This window comes from Cebidichthys violaceus, unplaced genomic scaffold, assembly GCF_023349555.1.
Source record: "Cebidichthys violaceus isolate CVI_PGR_0920_01 unplaced genomic scaffold, fCebVio1.0.p SCAF_17, whole genome shotgun sequence".
NCBI lineage: Eukaryota > Metazoa > Chordata > Actinopteri > Perciformes > Stichaeidae > Cebidichthys > Cebidichthys violaceus.
In genome coordinates, this window is record NW_027176340.1 from 9,705,881 (window position 1) to 9,730,845 (window position 24,965).

Genomic DNA, 24,965 nt, shown 5'->3' on the forward strand with positions numbered 1-24,965 from the left:
TATATTACTGTTGAACTAATTAATGATATATTCATTAAAAACATGTTAGATACCAGTCTTCATTGGACAAAGGGTTGTGGGTTCAAGAAGGGGAGGTAAAGGGTGAGTTTGGGGATTTTAAAACAAACTTCACTCTGGAGGCTAAAATGAATACGTAGAAGCTGAATACAGACACGACAACCACACACCCAAATCTGTGCACACCCTTTGTATCCACCACCATAACCCCACCAATTCAAAGTCCTGCTAACACCTGTTCCGAGTCATGTCTCTGTCATGCAATCCTTTCATTCCTCCAGTTTCTTTCCACGGCTGGCTTAGCATTATCCAAGTGGTACGTAGTCATAACAGCTGCACTATGACTACAGGCCTACATTGACACCGTTGTATTATATTCAGCTCAGTAACAATGTCTTTTTTTATGTTTTGAGCTGTGAACAATTGCACACCTTGCACCAGCGCTCTATCAGAAGCTGTTTTGCTTGCTGTGCTGCGAGTCGCTGACTGTGCTGTGTGTGTGTGTGTGTGTGTGTGTGTGTGTGTGTGTGTGTGTGTGTGTGTTTGACAACGTGCTGAAACTGAGAAACTAAAACACCTTTGATACACACAAGTATTCACACCCTTCAATTAACACTTGGGAAAGATACAGGCAAGCTGCACTTTGGCAATACAAGTAGATAAAGCTGTACGATCATCACATATAGAGTCAAGTCATTTTCTTATTAGTTTAAAAGGGATACTTCTGGTTTATGACAACTTTGATCTAATTGTTGGCCATCATGTGTTCTGTAATAGCAAATAGATCATTTCAGAGATGTGGGAATTTAGGGACATTGCAAAAATAAAAAGAGTCAGAGATGGTGAGAGAACCAATCAGAACTTTTAGAAAAACTCAGACATTAGGCATTTCAGTTCATCTTTATCGTCCCTCAAGGGGAAATTTGGTTTACAGTAGAAGGCAAAAACACAAACACAACATAGGAGAGGGCATTAGACATTACAACATTTACAGAAAACAACCAAGTAAAAAAAAGATTTATCTGTCCATTAAAAGTGTGAAACCATTATAATGATAGCCAAGATAAAGTGCAGCTGAGCAAACCTATTGATTTTTACCCTGGAGGACCTGTATCTCCACCCAAAAGGGAGAAGAACAGAAGAGGGTGGTCAGAGCTGATTTAGATCGACCGTGCCTTAAGCAAAGCTAGTCTGTCATAGACATTGCTAAAGAAAGCTGCTGCATGCCCATCATTTTGTTCGCTTCTTTAATAACGTTGAATAAACATTTTTTTTCCTGCACTGTAAGGTTCCCGTACCAAGAGATCTAACTTGTAATAAACCAGAATTTACCTTTCATGGGGCACGCCAGTGGGTCAGTATTGGCCAATGAAAAAAAAGGTTTGGTCTAAAAGCAAAGTGGAAGAGGTCATGATATCGAAGCCTTATAGCCCTTGTCCACACACATGCCGGCTAGGCTTGACTCGGATTGACTTGGCACGTTGTCCCAGCATGACAGGGATGTGCATCTTCATTACAACAAGGCTGCCCTCCTGAAGGTGAGTCTTTAAGTAATGACACGCATGTCTGGAGTCCATGATGTTAAAAAGCAGCGGACTGATCCATGGCCAGGGCTCCAGACTGCAAAACAAAATTGTTACATATGTGTGTTCAAATTTCACGTGGTTCACTCTATGCACTTGTATCACGTGCACCCGCCTGTTCTTTATGTATGGAGGTTGAGACTAATTAAATGGCATACGAGTGTACTTTGCAATGCACAGTGTGTGATGCTTGTGTACGTAGCGGCATCAGGCCAAATTATCCATTTAGCAATATCTGTGTTTAAAAAATTACACGGTCTATAGCTGATTTTTTTTTTAAGCAAAAAGAGGAGAGAGAGGCAGGTGAGGAAGGAGAGACAACGAGAGGTTCCAACACATTAGCCACTGATGATGAAAGTGCAGGCAGAGAGAGACTGAGTTAGCCAGTATCATTGATTAATACCAGAAAAAGTACTGACACCATGATTTAAACAAGTAAAAATTCTGCATTTAAAATCTTAGCATAGCAAGTAAAAGCATAAATATATAATCAAGAAAATGTACTTAAAGTATAAAAGTTAAATAATATAATACAATTATTAGTATAGCCTTTAAATTCTTCATAATAAAAGTCCTGTATTTTATAATTTAAAAGATTTTATTATAAAGTGTCACAATCAGGAAATGTTTGGTCTTTATCAGCAGTAACTTAACACGACTCCTCTACAGCCGATGGTAAAATAATGCAGGTATCTGAAAGTACAAACAGGGACACAGGAGACAAACTTTACTTCAAACCACAGAGATTCAGTTCAAGCTTCTCCAGAGCCACAGAAGACATTATAGTGTCTCTTTAAGTTCCCTCAAATTCCAAAGATATGTCTTAGATATGTCATCATCATTTAGTATTGCAGAACTGACACTAAATTTACTGACAAAAGGGAGATTCATTTTCCTCTACTTTACATGTACATGATGTAATGACGCAATATTATTACTAACATGTCAATCCTTTTTATAAATGGCATTTGAATATGCCAAACTGTAAAGTGTATTTTCTATGAAAGGGGACTTTTTTATGTAATCTATCTAATCTAAGGATGACATTTTCACAATTCCAAAAATGAATGAGTATCAGTTCAATTGATTTACATAGAGAAAGTCTCACTAAAATGCATGAATGTGGCTCCTTTTTTTGCATTAAATCTCTTCAATCGGTCCATTCGGTTGGTTTGGTGCTTGAGATTGTTGTGATGCTGAAAATGGAAATCCTTCTTCTATGTTCATTTTTGTGCAGAGGGCAGCAGATTTTCTTTCACGGCTTAGCGTATGTTTGGAGCTGTTCATTTTCCCCCTCCAGCCTGACGAGACCTTTTGTCCCTTGCTGAAGAGAAGCACACAGCATGATGCTCTCATCATCCTGCTTACCAGTACAAATTCTATCCTTTGGATTTGAAGGGTGTGAAGTGATTAATCTTGTCTGGCGCACCCACAGAGTCACAGCGTTCTGATGGGCTGCATGCCAAACTTTTCTTTAGTAATTAATACCAAAAGTATTTGATCTGGTTTGTATCAGACTATAGAGCATGCCCCCTCATTGTTTGTGGGATGGACATCTTCTTGCGCAATTAAGACTGGTCAAGCCTACATTTTCCATCTTACCACTCAGCCCAGAACAACACTCAAAATAGATTTTAAACACACGGAGAGGCTAGACGCTACCATACTGTGCTGCCCTTGTTTTTAAGGTTGCTGTGGCATCCCTGATGAGGCTCCCTCTTGCACTCATCATCCATCTTGGAGGGACAGCTTGATCTAGTCGAGGTCCTGGTGGTGACACATTTCCTCCACCTTTCGGTCACGGTGCTCACTGTTCCAGGGTTTATTTGTGGTACTTGAAATCTTTTTTCCCTCTTTCTTCTAATGGAACAAGTGAATTACCGTCTCAGTGTTGTATGCCTCCACTAATCAGTCAAATTGCAGTTAACATCAATTTCTGTACAAAATGTTTTGTCCTACTAGATATTTGTGTTAAATTGTCATAATTAGCAAGTGAATTATTGAATAGTGGCAAAAAAAACAGTGTTTTGTGAGGACACAGTGACCATGGCCTTAGACCACCAAAATTTAATCAGCACCACCGGGTCAGAACAACATCTCATGTTAGCTCAGTTCTTGAAAGCATGCTGACGCTCAGCAATATGGTGATTTTTCTTCCTTCTTATAAGAATTTGTTTAGTTGATGTCAGCTGAAATGTGCAGCTTTCTACATGCTTTGGAATATGATTAGTCCTTAAAGAAGAAATATGTGGGCGTACATAATCAAGAAGTTTTCTAATTGTATTACTTTTTTGTAATCAACAACTAGGCCCGTCACAATGACTAACTTTGTTGGATGACATATTGGATGGTATAAATAATTACGATACACATTATTATTGTAATTTTATGCCATACATATAGTGACAATATAACAGCATAATATTGCAAGTACACCCTTCAGAGAACAATTAACTTTACTACTCAAAGATATTCAGATACTGGAATTGGAAAAAAAAATTAAAACATCTTAAATCAATAAATCACACAACCAAAACAATTAGGAAAGAAAATGGACTCTCGGGCTCCATTAACAAAAATGGGCAATGTCTGTGCAATGCTCAAGCCTTATAATGGTAGGAAACACCCTGCTTTTTAATTTCTTTCTTCTGGAATAAAGTTGGCTAAAATGTTGGGGACATTACTATGAAAACAAAAAGGTGTAAACACAATGAGCAACATCAAGGTGAGTAAAAATGATTGAGATCAGGTTCTTATATTTCACAATAAGTCAATATAGTAATTATTGTGACAGGCTTATCAACAAAGATTATATTACATTTACAGTACATTTACAAACTAAATACATATTACTATTAATATCTTACAGTTATATTAACTAGAAATAAATGATGCATTCAGTCTTTTTAGAACCAGATCAGGCATGGGCCATCAGCAAAGCAGACTTTTTAGGATGATGGATCCTCTTTTTGTGGTTTTGTACAAACCATCACTGATTTGTTTCCTTTACATTCAGGAGTTGTACCGCCTCCAATGATCAAAATAAAATTTGTCATATGATGAAATAACATTAGATGTATCATACGACAACAGTTTATGCACCCATTCTTGTTTGTATGTTATTGAAATATAAAAAGGTAAATTATCACTTGATTGCAGGTTATGTATTTGCCATTTTACAGTTTGACCAAACCAATCCAGGGATACAGTTAACTTTAGTCACTCAGATTTGACTCCAATCACAGGACTGCTCCACCTGGGGCAGAGCGAGTCTACAGCTGTTCTTTCAGACAGAGACGGAGTTGTCAACAGCGGGCTGGACTGTCCTCGGTCTGTCGCTCCGTTTCGTCCAATAGTGTGTATGTATATACATGACGTAGCACAACACGGCGTCTCTCGGAGGGACAGCTGAGCTACGACCGTCGTTGTGGTCGAGACAGTGAGAAAAGCAGCGAGTGATGACGAGGAAACAACTTGTTGGAAAATAAGTTGATGCTGTTCAAAGACGACAGCTGCACTGACTTTTTATATTCAAGGTTCACAATATTACCGGGACAAAAGACTCTCACCGAATGGAGACGTTAACATGCTATGCTAATGCCTATGTGGTATACTGTTGTTGTGCTTAAAAATCTGGGAAATGCATGCTTTTTTTGGCTGTGTCTAGATAACCCACAATTTGCAAAAACTTGCAAAAACTCTTGCCAATCTTGCTGCCCGACGACCTATCCCAACTTAAAAAAATGACAGTTCAACCAAACACGTAACTATAGGTTCTATAGTAGTCCCGACATTAAACTGCTCACAACAAGGTCTGTGGAATATTTATGGCTTGATGATTTTGAATGATGAATTTAATAATAAAAATCAAATATCGTAGAATTTGACAAAATGTGGATGCAGTTTATGAAAAAAAATGCACAGCATATAAGCTGAATGAACAGAAAAACAACCTTCGCAAATTGTGGTGTACCTTCTTGACAATTGAAATAGATAGAAAATACTGTTTTTTATATTTACTTAACTGTAAGATGGGTTTGTTTTTAATGAATAAACAAGGATTATTATGAGTAGATAACTGCTCCTTCTGCCAAGAAGGGTGTTTTGTCTTAATGGGTTTTTAATACCAGCTCCATTAAGATGTGAATGCAGGAAACTACAGAGGTTTTAACATTGGGAAAAAATTCTTTGTTATTGCAAAATTTAAATACATCTTTACTTTTCTTTTCATTATGGATTAGTCTAATTGATGCTAAGTCTAATTGTCATCATAGTGTTAAGGAAAAATAATGGAAATCATCATAAATCATAATAATAATCATAATAATCAAAATGTCTTTTGATACCATCAAAACACACTCAATCGAAATCACATCGTGAGAAACTTCAGGATTCCCGCTCCCAGCCACATAGGGCAGATGTTGCATCTACTGAAGCAGCTGACAACATATTGGTCAGAATTGATCAGACAGACATTTGTGACAACTTAACTCTCCCTTGCGGTCACAATTCCCCTAATTGCTTCATTGATGCTGTTCTCTCACACAAAACATAAGCCTGGCATTTAACATCACTGCAAAAGTAAGTGAAACATGAAATTATTATGTAATGGGTAATCCCTTTACATTCCCTAACAATGTTACTATAAATAAAATATATCAATGAAGTGTATTTATGATGTGGTATTCAAAAAAAGTACATACATTTGCATGTTGCAATCTCAAAATAGATTTAAAAAAAATACCAAAGCAAGTATATGCTAACTTAGTAACATTTTTTATAAGAATTATTCATATTACAGCAAATACTTAAATTGACCACAAAGAAGCTGTCTGTGGACAAAGTATTTTCTTAATGCTCTTCCCTTTTGTAGCCCCGCTAATAATATATAAAATATATTTTCTGGTGTGTCTTTCAACCCTTTATAAAAGACACCCTTTGTATTCCCATTTTCCTCTAGAAGCGGGATCCCTTATCATTCCATTCAATTATTAACACTTGAGTGTGACACAGGCCCGTCCTTGGGTAGCTTCCACCGTGTGTGTGTTATGTCAGCAGAGCCTGGCAAAGCTTGGCCGTGGCCTGTATTCGCTGCATGCACCATCTCGGCCAGAGGCAGTTTCCATGGGAGGATGGGTTCCCGGATCTCTTCATCATTTAAAGGGTGCCAGACATGTGTGTAATGGTCTCTCTCATGCCTCACTGCAGACTGTCTTCAGTCTGCGAAAACTACATACAGAATTGAAACGCGGTGGGTAAACACACGCTCCTCCACAATTCCCGACAGGTCCAGTGGCCTTTTCACAAACAGACACCCAGACTGCACGCGCAGGTTGAAGGCACTTAAGCACAAACACAAGCACCCACATGCCCATGTACATGCACACCAGTGCACTGGCAGAGAGGGAAAACACACAAGCAGAGTTTGTTTGCGGTTTCTCTCCACTGTTTGGCATTCGTCGACTCCAGTGTCAGACTGACAATCACTATAGGTCAAACCAAATTGCGTGTTGTCCAAGGTGTCTTGAAAACAAACTTGTCTACATAATTACTCACTCAACCATACCCCAGCAGCCGAAGGTGAAACACTGGGTCTTTTCATGTTTAGAGAGGTTATGATATGTCCGATTTTATGAACCAGATGTCACTGTAAAAAAATAAATAAAGGCCCATAACAGGATTTAACTTCTCTCTCCGCCCTGGTCAATCTGATATTACAACATCTTGACAATCGATCTGTGCTGCTCAGCTGAGCTGCTTGATAAGAAGTGCTCAGACTTCCCATAGACAGCTGATTATGTTTTGTGGGCAGAGCCTGGCCTTTTCCCTGTCTGACACCAGTCTATTACAGCAGCAATCTGTAAGGAGCTGTAATCACTTGTATAGGTGTTGGTGTGGGTATGATAAGGATGAAAAGAGCATAGCTAAGCCATGGAAGACTGGCCTTGACCATCAAAGATCAATACATCATCTTGTCCAATAATAAACCACTTCGACCACTTGCCTGTCAACAGATATATTAGGGGCAGGGGGGTGATAGAGATATATATATATATATACAGTATATATCGATAGATAGATAGATAGATAGATAGATAGATAGATAGATAGATAGATATATGTGTGTTTACCATGATACTGTATGATAAAACATAATGCTTTTGTTTTACAGGGTTTTTTCCTGTAATACTAGGACAGTCGTTATGATGCAATCACATAGTTCAGTGATCTGTAAATCCATGAAAATATGTGATCAAGCTTGTGTTGCTCAATAACAAATCAATACACTTTCATGTTTCACAGGCAGATTAGCACATGCCAAAGATTACCATGGCTACAGGCAAGGCCTCGACTTACTGTGAATAAAGCTCTTTGCATTCAGTGACATTTCTCAGTGTAAAAATTGTTCAATGGCCGGCCTTTTCTTTGCTCTGATTGGTTATTGATTCCTTTCAAATAAGTAAAGAAAATAAGATTTTTGGAATCAATGGAATAATCATTTGTCTATATAACAGTAAGAAAGCCCATGAAATAGTAAAGACAATGCTGTTCACAATTTCCCAGCAACCAACAGTCCAAACCCCAAAGATATGTGGGCCTATTAAAAAAAAAGATCAATAAAATATAAAAATGTAAATGTTTGCTTTAATATTGTCATTTTGGAGAAAAACACAATGGAAATGATTAGAAAATAATTGATTATGTTTTTAAGTAAGTATTTGATTTATTTGAGTATTTGATTTAAGTATTTGATTAAAAAGAATTGGTCTTAGTAGTTTTAATCACGTATAATAGACGCTTAGAACAAGTGTGAGGAAGTCTAACAGGTCATTATCTCTCTAATATCTACTTCATATTTCTGTGAAAACATCTCCATTAAACAACTGTATTATTTAAGATTCTCAACAAAAACTACATTTTGCAAGATTACAGAAAACATCTCAAAAGTTTTAATATACCTTCATCACCCAATATCAATTCTTCCTGAATAGAGCTTGAATGCATCAGGACGTGACTCAATGCAACCTCCGTTAACAATAGCTGTTAGCTCCAGCATTGTGCTAAGCAGGACATCCTACCCACTGGCTGCTAACCCACTAACTCTCCTCCTGCTAATTTCAGCACAGATTTGTTTTTTTCACAATGTAGCAATATCAGGGATCAGCAACTAGAAAGCATTAATGCTGATATCCCCATTGCATATTTACTGACTATCAGCCGATAACAATCTGCAGCCGATCGATCGGGGCATCCCCAGTAAAGAAAAGTACACTGAATTGATCTTGTGTACGATATGTGCTATATGAATAAACTTATTTATTTGTGAGGGAAAATAATTATCATGTTAAGTCCGTTATGTTTATAAGACCACACCAAAACTGTCACTGCCTTGAATGGTGTTGGTATATTTTTGATTATCGTCATTTTTCACTTAAAATAGTTTTGAGGATTCATGTGAACTTTTCAGTTATGAAATACCTTAACCTATGGTATAAATATGCATGAGCTTTGTTTTTTTTTAAGATAATGTTCCCCCCAGGCAACGTGGAGTGTAGCCAAGTGTGTGTCAGTCATACTGCCAGCTGCTGTGAAGGATCAGCTGGATTGTAATTGGTCCAGTTCTTTTTGATGCGTGCTTTCAGCATTTTAAGTAATTTACCAAACCAGATTCCCAACATCAGAAAGTAGATCCGGACACTTTATATCTTCATCAGGAGTGACAGCATCAATGATCTTGAGCTGTGGATTGTATTTCAGAGTTTTTGCAAGTAAAAAAGTTTCAGAGGATGCAAACAAGAAATTTAGACTTTCCTGAAAAGACGCAAGTAAACCACTAATAGCTATTATAAACCATGTTACAATGTTTGGAGGTGTATTTTGCCTTTAGTAGTAGTGGCTAATGCTGCCAAGATGCAACATTTATTAAAAAGTTCAAGTTGGTATTTGACTGTAGAAAAATAAATTAATTCAATCTATATTTACAGGCCATGCCTCATAAACCATAGTTAAGTCCTCTGGTAGTTGACTAAATTACCATTTCGTTCACTTCAAATCACAAAACAAATCGAAGATTATTGTTATCGAGATATGAAATGATAATAATTCAGTGGTCTGGATCCAGGCTAACTGTAACTCTAGTGAAGCAGCTCAGGAACTGATTGCCAATTCTTCGTTATAGATTAGCATTAGCCTATATGGGTTACGTCGGAGTAAAAATATAAATCAACTATCATTAATTTAAACTCACTTCCGTCATCCCATTGAGTGGTTTACTAACAGCCACACAAATACACACCAATAGAGCTACCACATTAAAAAAAAAGAATCAACATTGATGGATTCTGTTCAGTAAACATGTGCTTTCCGTTGACATCAAGCTGAGCCAAAAGCGAATACAGGCAGTTTTTACAGAAATATGTGTCTATTGACTTGGATGAATGTCCATATTGCTAAACAGATATACACAGTTAAATACGTAAATACACAGCCTGTAAGACACACATGCACATATGTGTTCAAACCCACCTACCCACCCACACACGTCCAGAAACAAACACTAGAGTGTCTGGCATGTGAAGGAAGCTGACAGATGGTAGAAGGTCTGGATTTGGATTCTGGATGGACGTTTGTCAACTACTGAAGACACAGAAATGTTGTTACGTCTCATTTGCATGAAGAATCAGTCGCTAAAATTTGGTGAGATGAGATCACAACAAAGGAAAAATATGATTATAGAGTAAAACAATATAATTATACAGTGACACACAACATGCAGCACACAGAAATCCTACAGAGGAGGCCAAAACCTGCCAGCAGTAATCGTCTCTTTAATGCGAGGAAAACAAACAGACTGAAGAGAAAGAAAACATCTATCACGAAGGATCACAAAGAACATAGTCAGGAATTGTTCCAGGTTAAAAAAATTATCAAAACCGGTAGTCTTTTAACTTCTTGAAACCTCAGAGACATTTGTCATACGGTCTTACAGTTGTTTTTATAAAGTGTCTGTCTTGCGGTCTCATGTGTTAACAAAACGTCTTCAGACAAATGAGTCACCATGAATTACGGAAGTGGAGAATAAAGCCATAATGAAGATACTGTTATTTTGCAGAGTGCTAAAATAGCACTCGGATTGTATTTCATCAATTCATCCATTACATCAAAGCAGTATAGCTAGCATGCTACTTTTCACTAAATAAATAAATATCCTATTTATTACAGGTGTGTTGTACATACGCAGATGTTATTGTATGTATTAGAACTAGAACAATATGTGGACCTATCCAGTTTATCTACATTGGCCTATTGCAATCAATGTCCGCCGATAATCAACAAGAAATTGTAGGACAGAAATGGCAAATTCAGTTTGAGATCATTAAGAAACAGCGTCACCGTTACATAGTTTCTCCACTAGCGAGCACTTACAAGATGATTTTTCAACTATAAAATGTTCCGCTCAGTATATATCTTGGTCACAATTCTTCAAAAAGAAAAAAAGACAAAACTAAGGAATCCATATAAGGATTGTATGTTCATGCTATGTGCTTATGCTAACAAATAAACTATTTTATATACCAATATATTGTTATCAGATTTTTTAAAACTTCCAAATATCAACATCTGTATAGGCCTCAAAAAGCCAGTTTTGGGAGGGGTATAGGATTATTTATTTTTTTCAATTTCCAATTTAAAGTGCTTATAGTGAAGCTTACATTTATCAAAAGGTGCACTACTTCAACACAAATACTGGTAATCTTTTCTTAACTTAAGTCTAATCTTTGCTTTGTGTCTCAAGGGTTTCTGGGTCATTATATTTTTTCCAACTGGTCACAACTAGTATGTTGCTGGGGACAAAGGGTCACAAGAAGATATTGCTTCAATTCAAAGGGTCACAAGCCAAAAATATTGGAAACCACCGACTTAAAAACAGGAACACGAATCAACAGTCAGTACCAATATGCGGTATCAAACCACCCCTACACCTTCACAGGTCTACAGGGCCCGCAGAAAATAGCTCTGCAGCATATCCATCCATCAAATCTGAGCCATTCTGTAAAAAGCTGATTTTCTTTTATGGGGGGGAGGGGTCCAATTTAAGATTTGGTCAAATCAGGAAAAAAATGCCCCTCTCATGTTTTGAGACAGACAGAGCCTTGCACTGAAGGTGCAGGCAGTGCGTGCATGAGCAGAATGACATGACGTGGATGATGCAGAAGCCCCTTCAGTGGTCAAAGAACAACTGGTTGCCAAGTATAATAATATCTGACTGAAAATTCGAAAATTCAAAAGATCAATTAAACAGTCAGTATTTTGTTAATGGCATAGTTGGAGGACACAGAGGGCAGCGGGGGGGGCATGGCATGGTAAAATACAGAAAATGGAAAAAGTATTTTCTCCCCGAACTGAACAGGATTATTTTCTGCAGCTCACACAATGACTTACAGTACTCTGGCCAAGATGGCTCTCATATCAAAATTACAAAGTAGCAATGCCCTATACTATCTTTCCATTTGTGCTGCAGCTTTCCTGTTTGAAGCAACACTGATGCAGTCCAGCTTTCTGTTAAATAAAGAATGGAATATAATCTCTGTGCTTCTATTGAAATCTTTAAGTAAATCTAACATAATTAGAACCCAAACAATATGGAATATTTGAGGCCATTCAGATATTAGGGAGTAAAACAATTCAGATATCAAATTATCAGCTGACATTCATCTGCTAATGATATATATCAATCTGCATTTGATATACAGTTGAGGCCAAAATGATTAGCCCCCCCCCTTATGAAATTAGACAAAACTCTTGATTTCTCCATGGAAATGACCATTAACAACAAGTGTTTATAGTGTATTTGTTTCCAAAATAACAAAGACAAAATGTCCACTAAGTTTGATTAGGATATGTTATTGATACACTGAGTTGAAACAAGAAAAGGCAAAAATGAGACATCCAAAATGATTAGCCCCCTGGCCATTAATAGTCAATAGTGTACCCTTTCTGAGCCACAACTGACAACAACCTCTTAGAGTAGTTCTTTACTAGGTTGGCACAGGTCTCCTGAGGGATTTTGGCCCATTCTTCCATTGCAAATTCTTCCAGCTGGTCCAAATTGCGTGGTTTCCGAGCATGGACATTCACTTTGAGCACCCACCACAGATTCTCAATAGGATTGAGGTCTGGGCTCTGTGCGGGCCACTCCAGGACCTTGGTTTTGGTATCCTTCAGGAACTGTTGGACCAATTTCGATGTATGCTTTGGGTCATTGTCTTGTTGGAAGACCCAGCGACAACCTAAGGATAGACTGCGAGCAGATTTCTGCATATTATCCCTCAAAACATCAACATAATTTTCTTTTTTCATGATGCCATGCACCCGAACAAGGCTCCCTGTGCCTGAGGCTGCAAATAAATATAAATATAAATAAATATAAATATAAATATATGTATATATATATATATAATTTGTTTTCATCTATTTCAATTTATTTATCTATATTGTATTTTAAAGTCATTTTGTTGTTGTATTTTTTTTTTAAAGTGATAAAATATATTATATTGATATATATATATACAGATTCTAAAAGCTTTAAGTAAAAGAAGGGCCGCTAGCCGCTAGGCTAATTCATGCAGTGTAAAATGCAATAGGCTTAAGCTGGTGGTGACTAGCGTGTATTGTAGTGATAGGATTGGCCCACCTTTCTGCCTAACGTCTAGTGCTGGACTGAGGACTTGGTTAAGTTTGCAGTATTTTGCTACGCCAACACAGTTCTTGTCCTCTATGTTGTGAAACATTGGGTTGACATTGCAGATGCCAAGCTGTCTGTCACTGTATTGACTACACACTGCTGGATAAACTATGTGATGGCACCATTCCCAAATTACTCAAGCAGCACTTTCCATATTAGATTGTTTAAAAATCAATATCTGTGAGAATCAGACAGGATATGCACGGATACAGATATATCGGCCAATTATTATGGCCCAATATTGCTCTTTTTTTCCCCAGCAGGACTCCAATGTGTCTTGTAAGTTATGCACATTTGTCACTGAACTACATAGTATATGGCAAATTGCTCTTACTAACAATTATGACTAACATTAGAAAATAATACCTTCTTGCATGAAATTGAAGTGCATGTACTTCGAGGAAGAAAACAGTCTTTAATGGCTTCATAGTGAATCAGTCCGTGTGAACGACTGCATTGTCACTGGCTCTCTGAACGAGTGGGTTTGCTTGAAGTGAGATGCCTCGATGGGCTGATACTAGTTTATCTTGATTTAGCTGTCATTCCCCCAAATGAGCTGCTAAATCAATTGTGACACAGGGCCGTCATTCTACTGTGTCACTAGGAGGTTTATAGGGGAATAAAAAGCATCAGAACAAGGCGAGATGAAGCATGAAATTTCATGACATGAACCCGTTTTTTCTTGTTTTAAGGATGCACCATACAAGGTCCACAATGAGGTTACAGTTTAAAGAAATGTAATAGATATTAAATGATTGAACCTATGCTATTTATCGGGCTTATCCAGAGTCACTAAAACTTTGGGCAACCGCGAAGATAAAATGCAAGAAACAGGGCAACTCATTTTCAACCAAGCAGTGATGAAACACGATGTAAAGAAAATGAACAAGTGCCATATAAAATAAGGCCACTCACGCTAGATTTCAAGGACTGTCAATCTTTAAATTCCTTTTATATGCACAGAAAAAAACAGACCGAAATAAAACACAATTCTTAAGCAAGATTAACACCCTATTCTTCAAGTGGATTAAATTATTTTACCTCTGATCTGTCTAAGAACAAACTCCAAATTAACATGAAAAGCATGCATTTAAATTAATACATTTGATTACATTTTCTATAGAAGCTCTGTCCAAGTTATTGCTTCATTCTAAATAAGGACACGTAAAGCGGCTAAAAGATCAAATGTAGCTCAAATGAGATGTTTTGAAAAGCTGACAAGGAGGAGATGGTTCTCACTAAGGTTGGGTTTGGTCCGATGATATTTTTGTGCGAACAAACAGAACCGACATTTGTCATTATGACATGTTCTGGGAAATTAAAAAGTAGCTTACATCAGCAACCTGTGCCGACAGCGTCACAGCGCCAGATTCATCTTGTATTAGTAATACGCAATATGACAATGTGATTAATACCATGTTCGTTTATAAAACAGACTAATGGAGCCACTAGTGTCTAAGAGGCCCTGCAGAAAATGTCAGTAGCGGTTGGGGAGGAGGCGCATGGCACATGTTGTGTTTGTTGAGTTTGTTTGTTTATGTATACAGCACAGCGTGTACTGTGTACAGTTTAGGCCATTTGTTGATAAATCAATGCTCCCCATCAAGACCCAAGCCAAGTTCCCATGTCTTGCTTGTAGGGATCTGCATGTTAAGTAGACTAGTCGATTAAACGCCAGCCACCACATCCCCTTACCGAAATTCAGCAGTCAGTCTGGTTCTCTCCTTATAGACTGGATTGACCAGGCTGTATCAAATGTCTTTTTTTTTTGCATTCCAAGCTTTGACCGAGGTTTTCCAATGAAGCTTCCAATGTCTGTGGTGCTGTTGTGGGAGATAGAGCGGGTCGTCCTCCAACAGTTCGATCCCCAGCTCCTCCAGTACGCATGACGAACGGCTCTTGGGCAAGATACTTCACCCCAAATTGCTCCCGAAGGCCCTGCCGTTGGTGTGTGAGTGTGCATTAGTTTAGATCCTGATGGCCAAGTGGCAACATGTCGGGAATTTGAAAAATTACTGCATCTCTCTCTTTTTCAATAAATTTGGACTTGTGGACTGAGGTCTGCGACAATTAATGTGACAGAGACGATTGAGGGCTGAGCGCTGCATCACTTGCTGTGTGTGTGTGTTATAGAGAGAGGCGTAGACAGAGAGATGGTAAGAGAAGGTGAAAGGTAATAAAACTTACACACTAACTAATTACGATACTAATGGTAGCCTATAAGCTAAACCAGGACTCCTCTTACACCACAGTACCTCCTATCGTTGCATTAAATATTACACCACACACTGAGGGTTGTGAGGTGCAACCAGAGCTGCCACTGGGGACACATTTTATTTTAGCAGCATTTGATATGGTTACTAAAAATAATGACTTCAAATGGCTTTTATACGCAGTGTTTAACCTTATCGATTAAATTTACATTAATTTTGACTGTTTTCTGTCAACTAGTCTAAGTTTTAACTTCCGTTTAAATGTCAGGGAAATAAATAATTACGGACAGCTTGCCACCTGCTGATTAGATGATGATTACTCACTTAAGGTGGGCTGACATTAAAGGTGGACCAGCTATTCTCATTTTAGTGGAAAGCCGTTCCTACGGGTTTTGGTGGAGCGGCTGCTGAGTTTATAGTGGTAAAATCTGGTATACCAGTCCAGTCCGGTGTTTGGCTTAATATCAAACCAGTAAGACATTTTTTTTTACTCTGGCCCAACACTAGTTCTCACAGAAAACCTATAATGAAAATAATGTTAACTGAAAAAAATGTATAGATATCTCTTCAGTACAACGATTGGAATTCAATGTGCGTGTCAGAGACAAATCATCTTTTGTGATGAGTTCCCTCATTGCTGCCGGAGAGAGAAATAAGAAATGTTTGAGATTTTGCGGTACATTAATACTAACCTAACATTTACACATTTTACCAAGCAGGTGTGAAGCAAAAATGTTAACAGTAGAGGATCCACTGGGGGGAAATAATCGTTATCTCACTAAAAAGAGGTTGCAACAAAGCAGATGGTGAGCACCTCTGGGAAGGAGGGATGTGGTGGAGCTTTGACCACAAAACAGCTGCAGAATGGATCGGCTCGCTCGTTCAAGGAATCATGAAAGAAACTGTCAACTGCTAATGATATCTGCCATCCTGCTCTCGGTATGCTGGGTGGCCGGGTTTCCGCCTTATACATATATTTTGACTGAGATTGACACTGATAGCTTTTACCTTCCCAGCTGTCATGTAATTGCAGCTTTACTATGAGTGATTTTTATAAGCGTACACATGCTCCGGAATGAGTCACGTAGGTGGCAAATACATCAATAACAGCAAACATTAGCAACTCAAAGACTGTGAATTTGATTTTAAAAAGGAACTTTGAACTACGGTGTCTTTTTTTATACCCAAAATGTGTTTCTCTTTTCTACAGCCGATGAGTAAAGATGCTGTTTGCGTGCCAAAAAAATACAGCAAGAACCCATTTTTAAATCTGGTTCATTGTATTAGCTCACAGTCCTTGAATAATAGCTAGTATATTCATAACAGCTAGTCTGCCTTACAAATGTATTATTCAACACCGTGGTTCATTGTATACATGCTTTTATCTGCAATGTTATCATGTACAAACCCCCAAATGAATCCATGAGGAAAAAAAGGCTCAGAAAGGGCAGCTCAGGGCAATCTCTAATCAACTTTTCCTTACATACAGTGTTTATCCAGCACTAAATATTATTTACTTACTTTTTGTTGACAGTTTGAAGCACTTAACTAACCCATGAGGGTTGAGAACAATTTAACTGCCAAACACTAATTACGGCAATGCCGTGCTACAGCGGTGTAGTAACAGCACGGGTCTGGATCAAATGTGAAAAAGGAATGATCACGTAATTGATGTTTTGTATTTTGCCTCTGAGACCCTCTGAGACACATAGATGATTTGCCATTGTAAGACAGCAGAGAAGGGTCCAACACAGTGTGAAGGCGCGTAAAAACTAACTCAGTAGGTCAGCTTCTGTGTCTTCAATGTGAAACTTAAAAATCAAGAGCATGAACTAAGGTGAGGTGAACTGCCAGAATGAGTGGGATGCTGAAGGCCTGTGTGCTCTTGCATGAAGTTTATATTTTTCTTATACTTTCCTTCCTCTAAATGGATCATTTTTTCACTCTTCTGTGGCCCCCTTTACTACTGATACTAGCCACTTCAGTGAATGCGAGATGCTTTGTTCAGCCAGCAGTAAACTGGAATGTCAGAACAAAAAACCAACCAAAATGTTTTCCATTCAGCAGTGCAGGCTAGAAGGCTTTGAGCTTCTTATTCCTGGGTCATTGCCTCTCTGTTGTGCTACTTATGTGCTTTACAGAATGAAACAAATGAAATTCCAAAAAAAAATAATACTTTTTCTTTTCCAACACAAGCCAAACCTATCAAATACGGTTGATTTGGAAAAAAACTAAATCCCTGTCAGGATCACCTGCTGATATACTAGTCAAGAGGGACAGACCTGGTAGTGCAATGCGTTGTAGGTGATGCGTGTCAACTTCATGAACGCATCTGGTACGCAAATGAATAATGTAATCATCTGACATATCTTGTCTGTGATCATGAATTATCTTTTTTCCCCAACTGCTTGTCACAGTGGCTCCCACCTCCTGGCGAACCAAACTTAAATGTTCTAGAGCTCCGGCTCCTGGTCCCTGTGTTACCATTACATAAGGGTGGAGTAAAATATTCATCACGCTGCTCTGGACCACATCTGTATGCAGCTGAGTGCTGAGGAAACACTTTTCTATAAACCTGCTAACTACACCAGGCTGGCTGACGCTGATCCATGGGTTATGAAGTGGTTAGCGTGGAAATGTGTACGCTTGTGTTTCTGTCTGTGAAGTGGTACAGTTTTGCACATGGTAAGCATGCGTTTGCATCTACACGCTGCAGTAATGTGCATGTCTACTTGTCTGAGGGGCCTGCCAGTCTTCATCAGTATGCTGAACTTGTACTCTAGTGAATGCATTGCCTCCACTTAAAGCAAACATTTATGTCTAGCCGCAGTGCTAGTATACAAGGTTGTACCTCTTCTCTCTGCATGCTACATCATGCAGCAAATGATGTCTTACTGGCGCAGGGCATGTTATGAGACGGTCGTAAACTTAAGTTGGTTACCTTCCGGGACCATCAGCAGGTCCATGAGGACCGGGGGAGCCAGCTGGCATCTGGCTGACCTATGGATCGCTGGGAAGCCATAACTCAAGACTCCACCTAAATGACCACGCACCACTCTCCATTAAAGGTTTACTGTTTAATCTATACGACGGACCAGACCGCTTTACTTCACGTCAGGAGCTTTTTCTCTTTTTTGATTGTTGTAATGACCGTTATTCAATTAGAGTGGATGTTGATTGATTGGCGACTGTCTTAGAGAGTGTTCGATTTTCAATACAGCGGCTTGATAACCCAGGTGATAGGAACCGACGATGAACTGGTAGAATCTCACTATGTTGATCCTGTCGTCTCACTGAAGCTGCTTTCTTAACCTCCAGCTGTCTGAAGGTAAAAAGGGAAGACGAGGGAAATGCTAATATATACATTGAGGATAAAGAGGAAGAAGATCAGAGAAATCTAAATTAAATATGCAAGGACACCGCTTACGTGCATTAATGAAGAGGGAAAGAGCACTGTGCTAATGACGAAGGATTTAAGGCTTCTATGCGAGAGAGGGATCAAGAACCTGCTGCTGTAGAGGCTCATTACTGTGTGCCGACTCCTACCTGTGTGAGCGCGCATATACGCATTTTTTATGTGTGAGACAGAAAGAAATATAGCGATCATGCAGGCTCGACAACGCGTAGATGAACAGGTCCATATATAGAGCACATCCATGCATCGAGGAAGAATGATACTTTATATTATATAAAAGATGCACAATGGGTTCACTCCGGTTTACGCTGGGGGCCTCGACGAGCAGGATACATCCCATGTGGTTTGTGTTGAACCAGGGAGCTTATCAAACCAAACATACACTGCTGGCTGTTGCGTATTAGATTAACTAGTACACAAAAAAACATGAAAGGTACATTGTGCAGCATTTGGGGGTGGGGGTCTATTGGCAGATATGGAATTTAATATTAATAAGTATGTTTTCTATAGTGTATGATTAACTGAAAATAAGAATCATTACCTTAGAAGGAGCTGTTTATATCGGAGTGGGTCCTCTTCAGTGTGCCGGTTGCAATGTTTCTACAGTAGCCCAGAATGGACAAACCAAACACTGGCTCTAGATAGGGCCATTCCCGTATTTATGTCGGCCACTGTAGTTATTCTACACACTTGGTACACAAGAGAAGTTTCAGTTGGTTGCAATCCGCAACCTCACCGCTAGATGTCGCCAAAACTTACACACTGCACCGTAAATAAAAAGAAAGAAAAGCATTGTATCCATATCACCAAAATCTGGAGCTACTTGATGCCGATTATATTTACTGATGCAGATCCTACTTTTTTTTATCCACCAACCATCCCACACTAAACTGCTACAGTGTAACGGCGCTGACTCACTTTATGCAAATCGATGCATTTCTGTTAGTGACGAGTCGACAGTGCCCGAAACAGCCTACATGTGAAATCATGCTTTACCTCATGACTCACTTTACTCACATCAAACATGATTATCAACAGGAATGTGAAAACACAGGATTCGCACAGTCAATGAAATAAAAAGTGCTATCCAAATCGTAGCTCAGTAATAACGTCCTATCACACTGCAGTGCATCTCTCCAGCATGGCATTGGTGTAGTGTTGATCGCAATGGAAGGCAGTAGTGGAAGTCGTGCCAGAGTCTGGTCTAGTTCAAGAGTAGTCTAGCATTCAGTATCATGAGCCGAGAGCATCAAAGGGGCGAGCAGACATAAAGGAAGAAAAAAAAACAGGGCATACAACACGCAGCTCTAGCTTCCATTTCCATCATCTAAGAAAGCAACTAATGATTATTTTCATAATTAATTGAGCGGCCACATTTTTTTAAAATTAATAAATCTTTTGTTCTATAAAATGTCAGAGAATAGCAAAAATTAAATTGTAATTTCTTAGAGCAGAAGGTGAAGTCTTCTATTTCCGTAACAGTTACCCTATGTTTGCAGTCGGGTAACTACGTCTTTAAAACTTTGTAACCTGCCATCTTGTTATCTTGGTTTGCTTTGTGTAATGACGACAAAAAGTCTGATGCTTCAACTAACCTCGATTGACAATCCGAATCATCAATGTTTAGTAGGACCAGAAATCCAGATTTATTTGTATGATGCCAGGTAAGGTAGCATAGGGCCCATTAAGATGACAGTAAACACCTGGCCTGCTGAGGTGTCCTAAATTAAAACACTGAATCAGCAGCAGGGATAGTTTTGTGACTGAGCCACCAGCTGACCACTTCTCAAGATGAGAGAATGAATTTTCACATGAGATCAAGGTGAAAGTACATTTTGAAGTCAGGATTATAATCAGCTTTTTAGGTGAAAGCAGAGCACAGAGGTTCTGAAATATATTTTGAAGTTGGTTTTAAAGTCTAGTTTATTAAAAACAAAATGTAAATAAGCTACCTCGCCGGACCCAAGGAAAGTGATTTGAGTAATACCTGTGCTAAAATGTGTAATTACCCATGAAACTGTTTCAAATACATGACAGTAATTCATAAAAAGTAATTATTTTCAAATTCAAAATGGGTTGTATTATTTTACAGCGAGTCGAGCAGTAAATAGCAATGAAAGCTTCAGTAAAGTAGAAAGAGCTATTGCACTTGCCAAGGATGGCTGGATAGAAGACTAAATGTGTTAAATAATTTATGAAATGTTCAAATGTACATGAACCGAAGATATTTTTTACACCGTGTAAGCAGATGTATACAACAAACCGATTGGAAGACTGGCTATGGGGTAAAAATGAAATTAAGTCGTATTCTATTAATCACTTCTGTATTGTGACAGGCAATACCTCTCACTGCTTAGCAACCAACTCCTGCAGGGCAACAGTCAGAGTGATGAGATTTACCAATCTTATCTTCTCTCTAAAGTGTCCATCGTGTGGCAGCAGATCTCCAACACATAGTGTTCTCGCACACTGTTCTGCAGCTCCTGTTGTTATTAATTATTCAAACGAATATACAAGAGAATCAATAAAGCCAAAACACCACAAATCACAGGTACAAGTGTCTTACGGTATTCAACAGCAAACACAGCTCATGTTCTTTGTTCTGTGCATTTCACAGACACTAAGAAGTGGAAACTCAAATCTTGATAAAAAAAAAATTAAAAAAACGTATGCCGATGTCCTTACCTTAAACAGGCGCAGTATGTTTGCCACCATGATGGAGACGGAGCTGGAGGAGGCTCCAATGACGCCCACCACCCGCTCAGGTTTGGTGATGATTGGTGCTCCCCCACCCAGACATTTGACATCTGTCCCGTCCTTCTCGATCAGGGCCTGCACGAAGGTGAGCGACTGCTCCAAGGCGTGTGTGTCCCTGGAACAGGTGTCCAGGATGCGCGCCCCCAGTGTGATGTTAGGCAGCAAGTTATTGTCATTATTGATGCGGTCAAGGGCAAAGAGCATGGCCTCCAGCCTGTGTATGCCCTTCTCCTTCTTCAGCTCCCCACATGGCTTGCCGTCGTGGCCCCTGGCGTGTACAGGGAAGAGCCCACCTAAGGAGATATCCCCGTCGATGCGGATGGAGTTCAAATGCGTTTGTCCCGGCCCTTTGGGTTTGGCAGCCTGTGCGGCCCTGAGGGAGCTGTAGACAAGCAGCAGCAGCAGCAGCAGCAGCAGAATCCGGCTGTTCCAATCCGGTCTACACACCGGTGGTTGAAACATGGCCGCAGCCCGAGCACGCATCCACGCGGTACAACCAAACCCAGCAATCAGAAAACAGCAGAAGCCAGGTATTGTTTTAGGAGGGTTAATTGCAATACCTCTTGAAGCAGTTGGCACAGAAAAGGCTTCCTCTCATGTCTCTCCTTTCTCCCAGTCATTCAATTAATTTATGATATGAGGTTGGCTATTTCACAGGGTGTAATCCTGTTCTCTTCTCCTCTTTCACTCCATCATCCGACCACAGTGGTGGGCAGCTGCTCTTGTGTCTGTTGTTATTCGCAGACTTGCCTATGGAGATCCTTCACTTGGGGCATTAGAAAGAACAAAGGTGAATGATAAGCTTTTTTTCTCTCTCCGTCTCTCCCCCCCTTCTCTCTCTGTGTGTCTCTTTCCACTCCACCTCAATCAGAAGTTTTTAATCTCCCCTGTTCCCCTGGGCAGGGATTTGGTATATGTCAGAGCCCTCAGGGCTGCTTAGGTCCACAGGCTTCACAGTGAATTCCTGAAAGATGAAAAAGAGAAGACAGTGAGACAACGCACAGTGAAAACAGAAAAAAGGCAAAAGGAGGCAAAGGGATTTGTGTTGGTATGAGCTTTTCAATACCTCTTTTTTTTGTGCTTAACCTTTTTAGTGCAGCATCATGTGGAATGAAGAGACAGTTCTGCTCACAAAACTAGTTTCTTTTTCTTATGTAGTCCTCCTACGTCTACCATTTTCAATTCAAAAGGTTTCCATGGACTCCCAAGGTTGACAGGGCTGAGCGAGTCAGAGCCACACGCTTCATCGTCACCTATAAACCTTGTCAATGGATGTGCTCAGCCGCTATCACAATAGCGTGGCATTCTTTGAATATCATGTTTACTACTTTTGCTATTGATTTTAAGCCGAACTGGTTTTGAATCAAATTGAAAAACGACGGTGCCAGGAACACAAGACTGTGCTGTTGGCATCGGCAGTAGTAGTTTGGTTGCTGTTCTGTGTTGGTATTTTTTCTATAAAATCATTATTTTCCAGAAAATGTATCACCATTGCTGCCACATTACTTCTTCGAAGCCTGACAAATCTTCAGAAAGATTAAGGATTTAAAGTGAAGAGTTCAAAATGACTGAATAGGCCACAGATAAAGCTGATATCTCTTTGTGCCAAATGGACCTCTTACCCATGTATTTCTGCTTACTACAGGCAAAATCAATTACAGATATTATAATGGATATTCATATGTGGGTCTCAGAGTCTCTTAAGCTTGTCCAAGCCGGTGCCTTGTAGGCTAAAAGAAAAAGTACACCAAACCGAAGGGGGTATGGTCTCCGAAATGAGTTTGAAATTGTAATTATGCTATTACAGATTGAGAGCAGCTTTTATATCCACAGTCGGCAAAAAGGAAAAATACCCACCTTAAGAAATCACTGCAAGAAGCAAGCTGACTTCTGATTCTAAGCAGCCAGTAACACATTATATGATACTGAACATTTTCAGAATGACAGAACTATCATCTGGATCACTGGCGCTGCCTGTAATTTTTCCCATGAAGGGATGTCAACATTTTGGACTTATAGGCTACTGATGACGTATATACAGAGCTTCAATACATTAAAAACATGAATTATAAAAACCTTATTTTCACCTCTCTGATGACAGATGCAGCCTACCTCACTAGAGCTGCAACTAACGATCATTTTCATTATGAATTAATCTCGCTTACTCTTTTGTTTGGAAGTTTGGTCTTCAAAACATTAAAAGAAATATTTGTATAATCATTTCCCAGAGCCCAAGGAGATAGCTTCAAATCAGAAAGTAAAAAAACAAAACAAAGATATTTAGTTCACTAAATTGTAAGACTGGAAAAAGTGGCTAATCCACTGGAGAATCTGGAACCATCAAATTGATTTAAACAATTGATAGAAGTTGCTGATTATCTATATTGTTAATCAACAAATTGTTTCAGCTCTCTACCTACCTACATCGGTTTTGACGTGGCTCTGTTTATTGTTTCACTGCTGTGAGGTGTGTAATGCACACCGACACAATCTGACACTATCATTCCCTTTTTTCTTTCTCCGACACAAACTATAGATGCACGCCATATAGACACAAAATATGCCACTACAAGCAATCATGTATGTACATATCTACGCTTCACTTTGTTCGTTCCTGAAGCGGAAATTGACTCTGAATGAGCAATCTCCCAGCACACAGGGACAGAATAGAGCTGTAGACATTGGTTTTCCAGCGGAGAGGGTTGAAGCCTCGGATCGGCAACGGCTGAGATTCATTGAGAGCATATTGGAAGTGACAAGGTCCTTTGAATGCACCCAACTATCTCCTACTGAGTGAGAAGTAATTTTTCAGACTTGATTCACTGCAGGTTCACTTTAACTGCCGCAGAGCACATGACAACTGCAAAGCCAGCCAACTCACCTTGGCCCCCGTCACCAAATACAAACCATATCTAGCATCAGAGCGTACACTGAGGAGAAGGCAGTGAGCTGCCAACATACCTCGGCATAGATAGGCAAGAGAAAGAAAAGAAAAAAATACAGCTGTAAAAATTGAAGGGTTCCAAAAATGGTTCTGCAAGACTGCAGATTTCAAGAAAGATGTCATCAGATGTCATGTTTGTACAAAATATGAGCTGGTGGGGAGACAGCTCGCGTCTCCTTCAGACTGAAAAACAGCTAGCCCACCTGAGGGAGTATCTTGAGTGCAACTGAAGGAAAAACATCTCCCTCACAAGATTACACCGAGCACTATCATGTTAATCAGCTTGTTT

At 39.2% G+C, this 24,965-nt stretch overlaps 1 protein-coding gene across 2 annotated transcripts in view; it reads right to left on the reverse strand.

Moving 5' to 3' along the window:
- LOC137873988 (metabotropic glutamate receptor 4-like) overlaps positions 1 to 24,965 on the reverse strand; it is a 153,029-nt gene that overhangs the window by 103,122 nt on the left and 24,942 nt on the right. For both annotated transcript variants that reach the window (XM_068712535.1, XM_068712536.1), the window contains exon 2: positions 21,661 to 22,696. In XM_068712535.1, coding sequence (XP_068568636.1) covers positions 21,661 to 22,215 — 555 coding nt within the window. In that variant the 5' untranslated portion in view covers positions 22,216 to 22,696. The remainder of the gene's footprint in view (positions 1 to 21,660; positions 22,697 to 24,965) is intronic.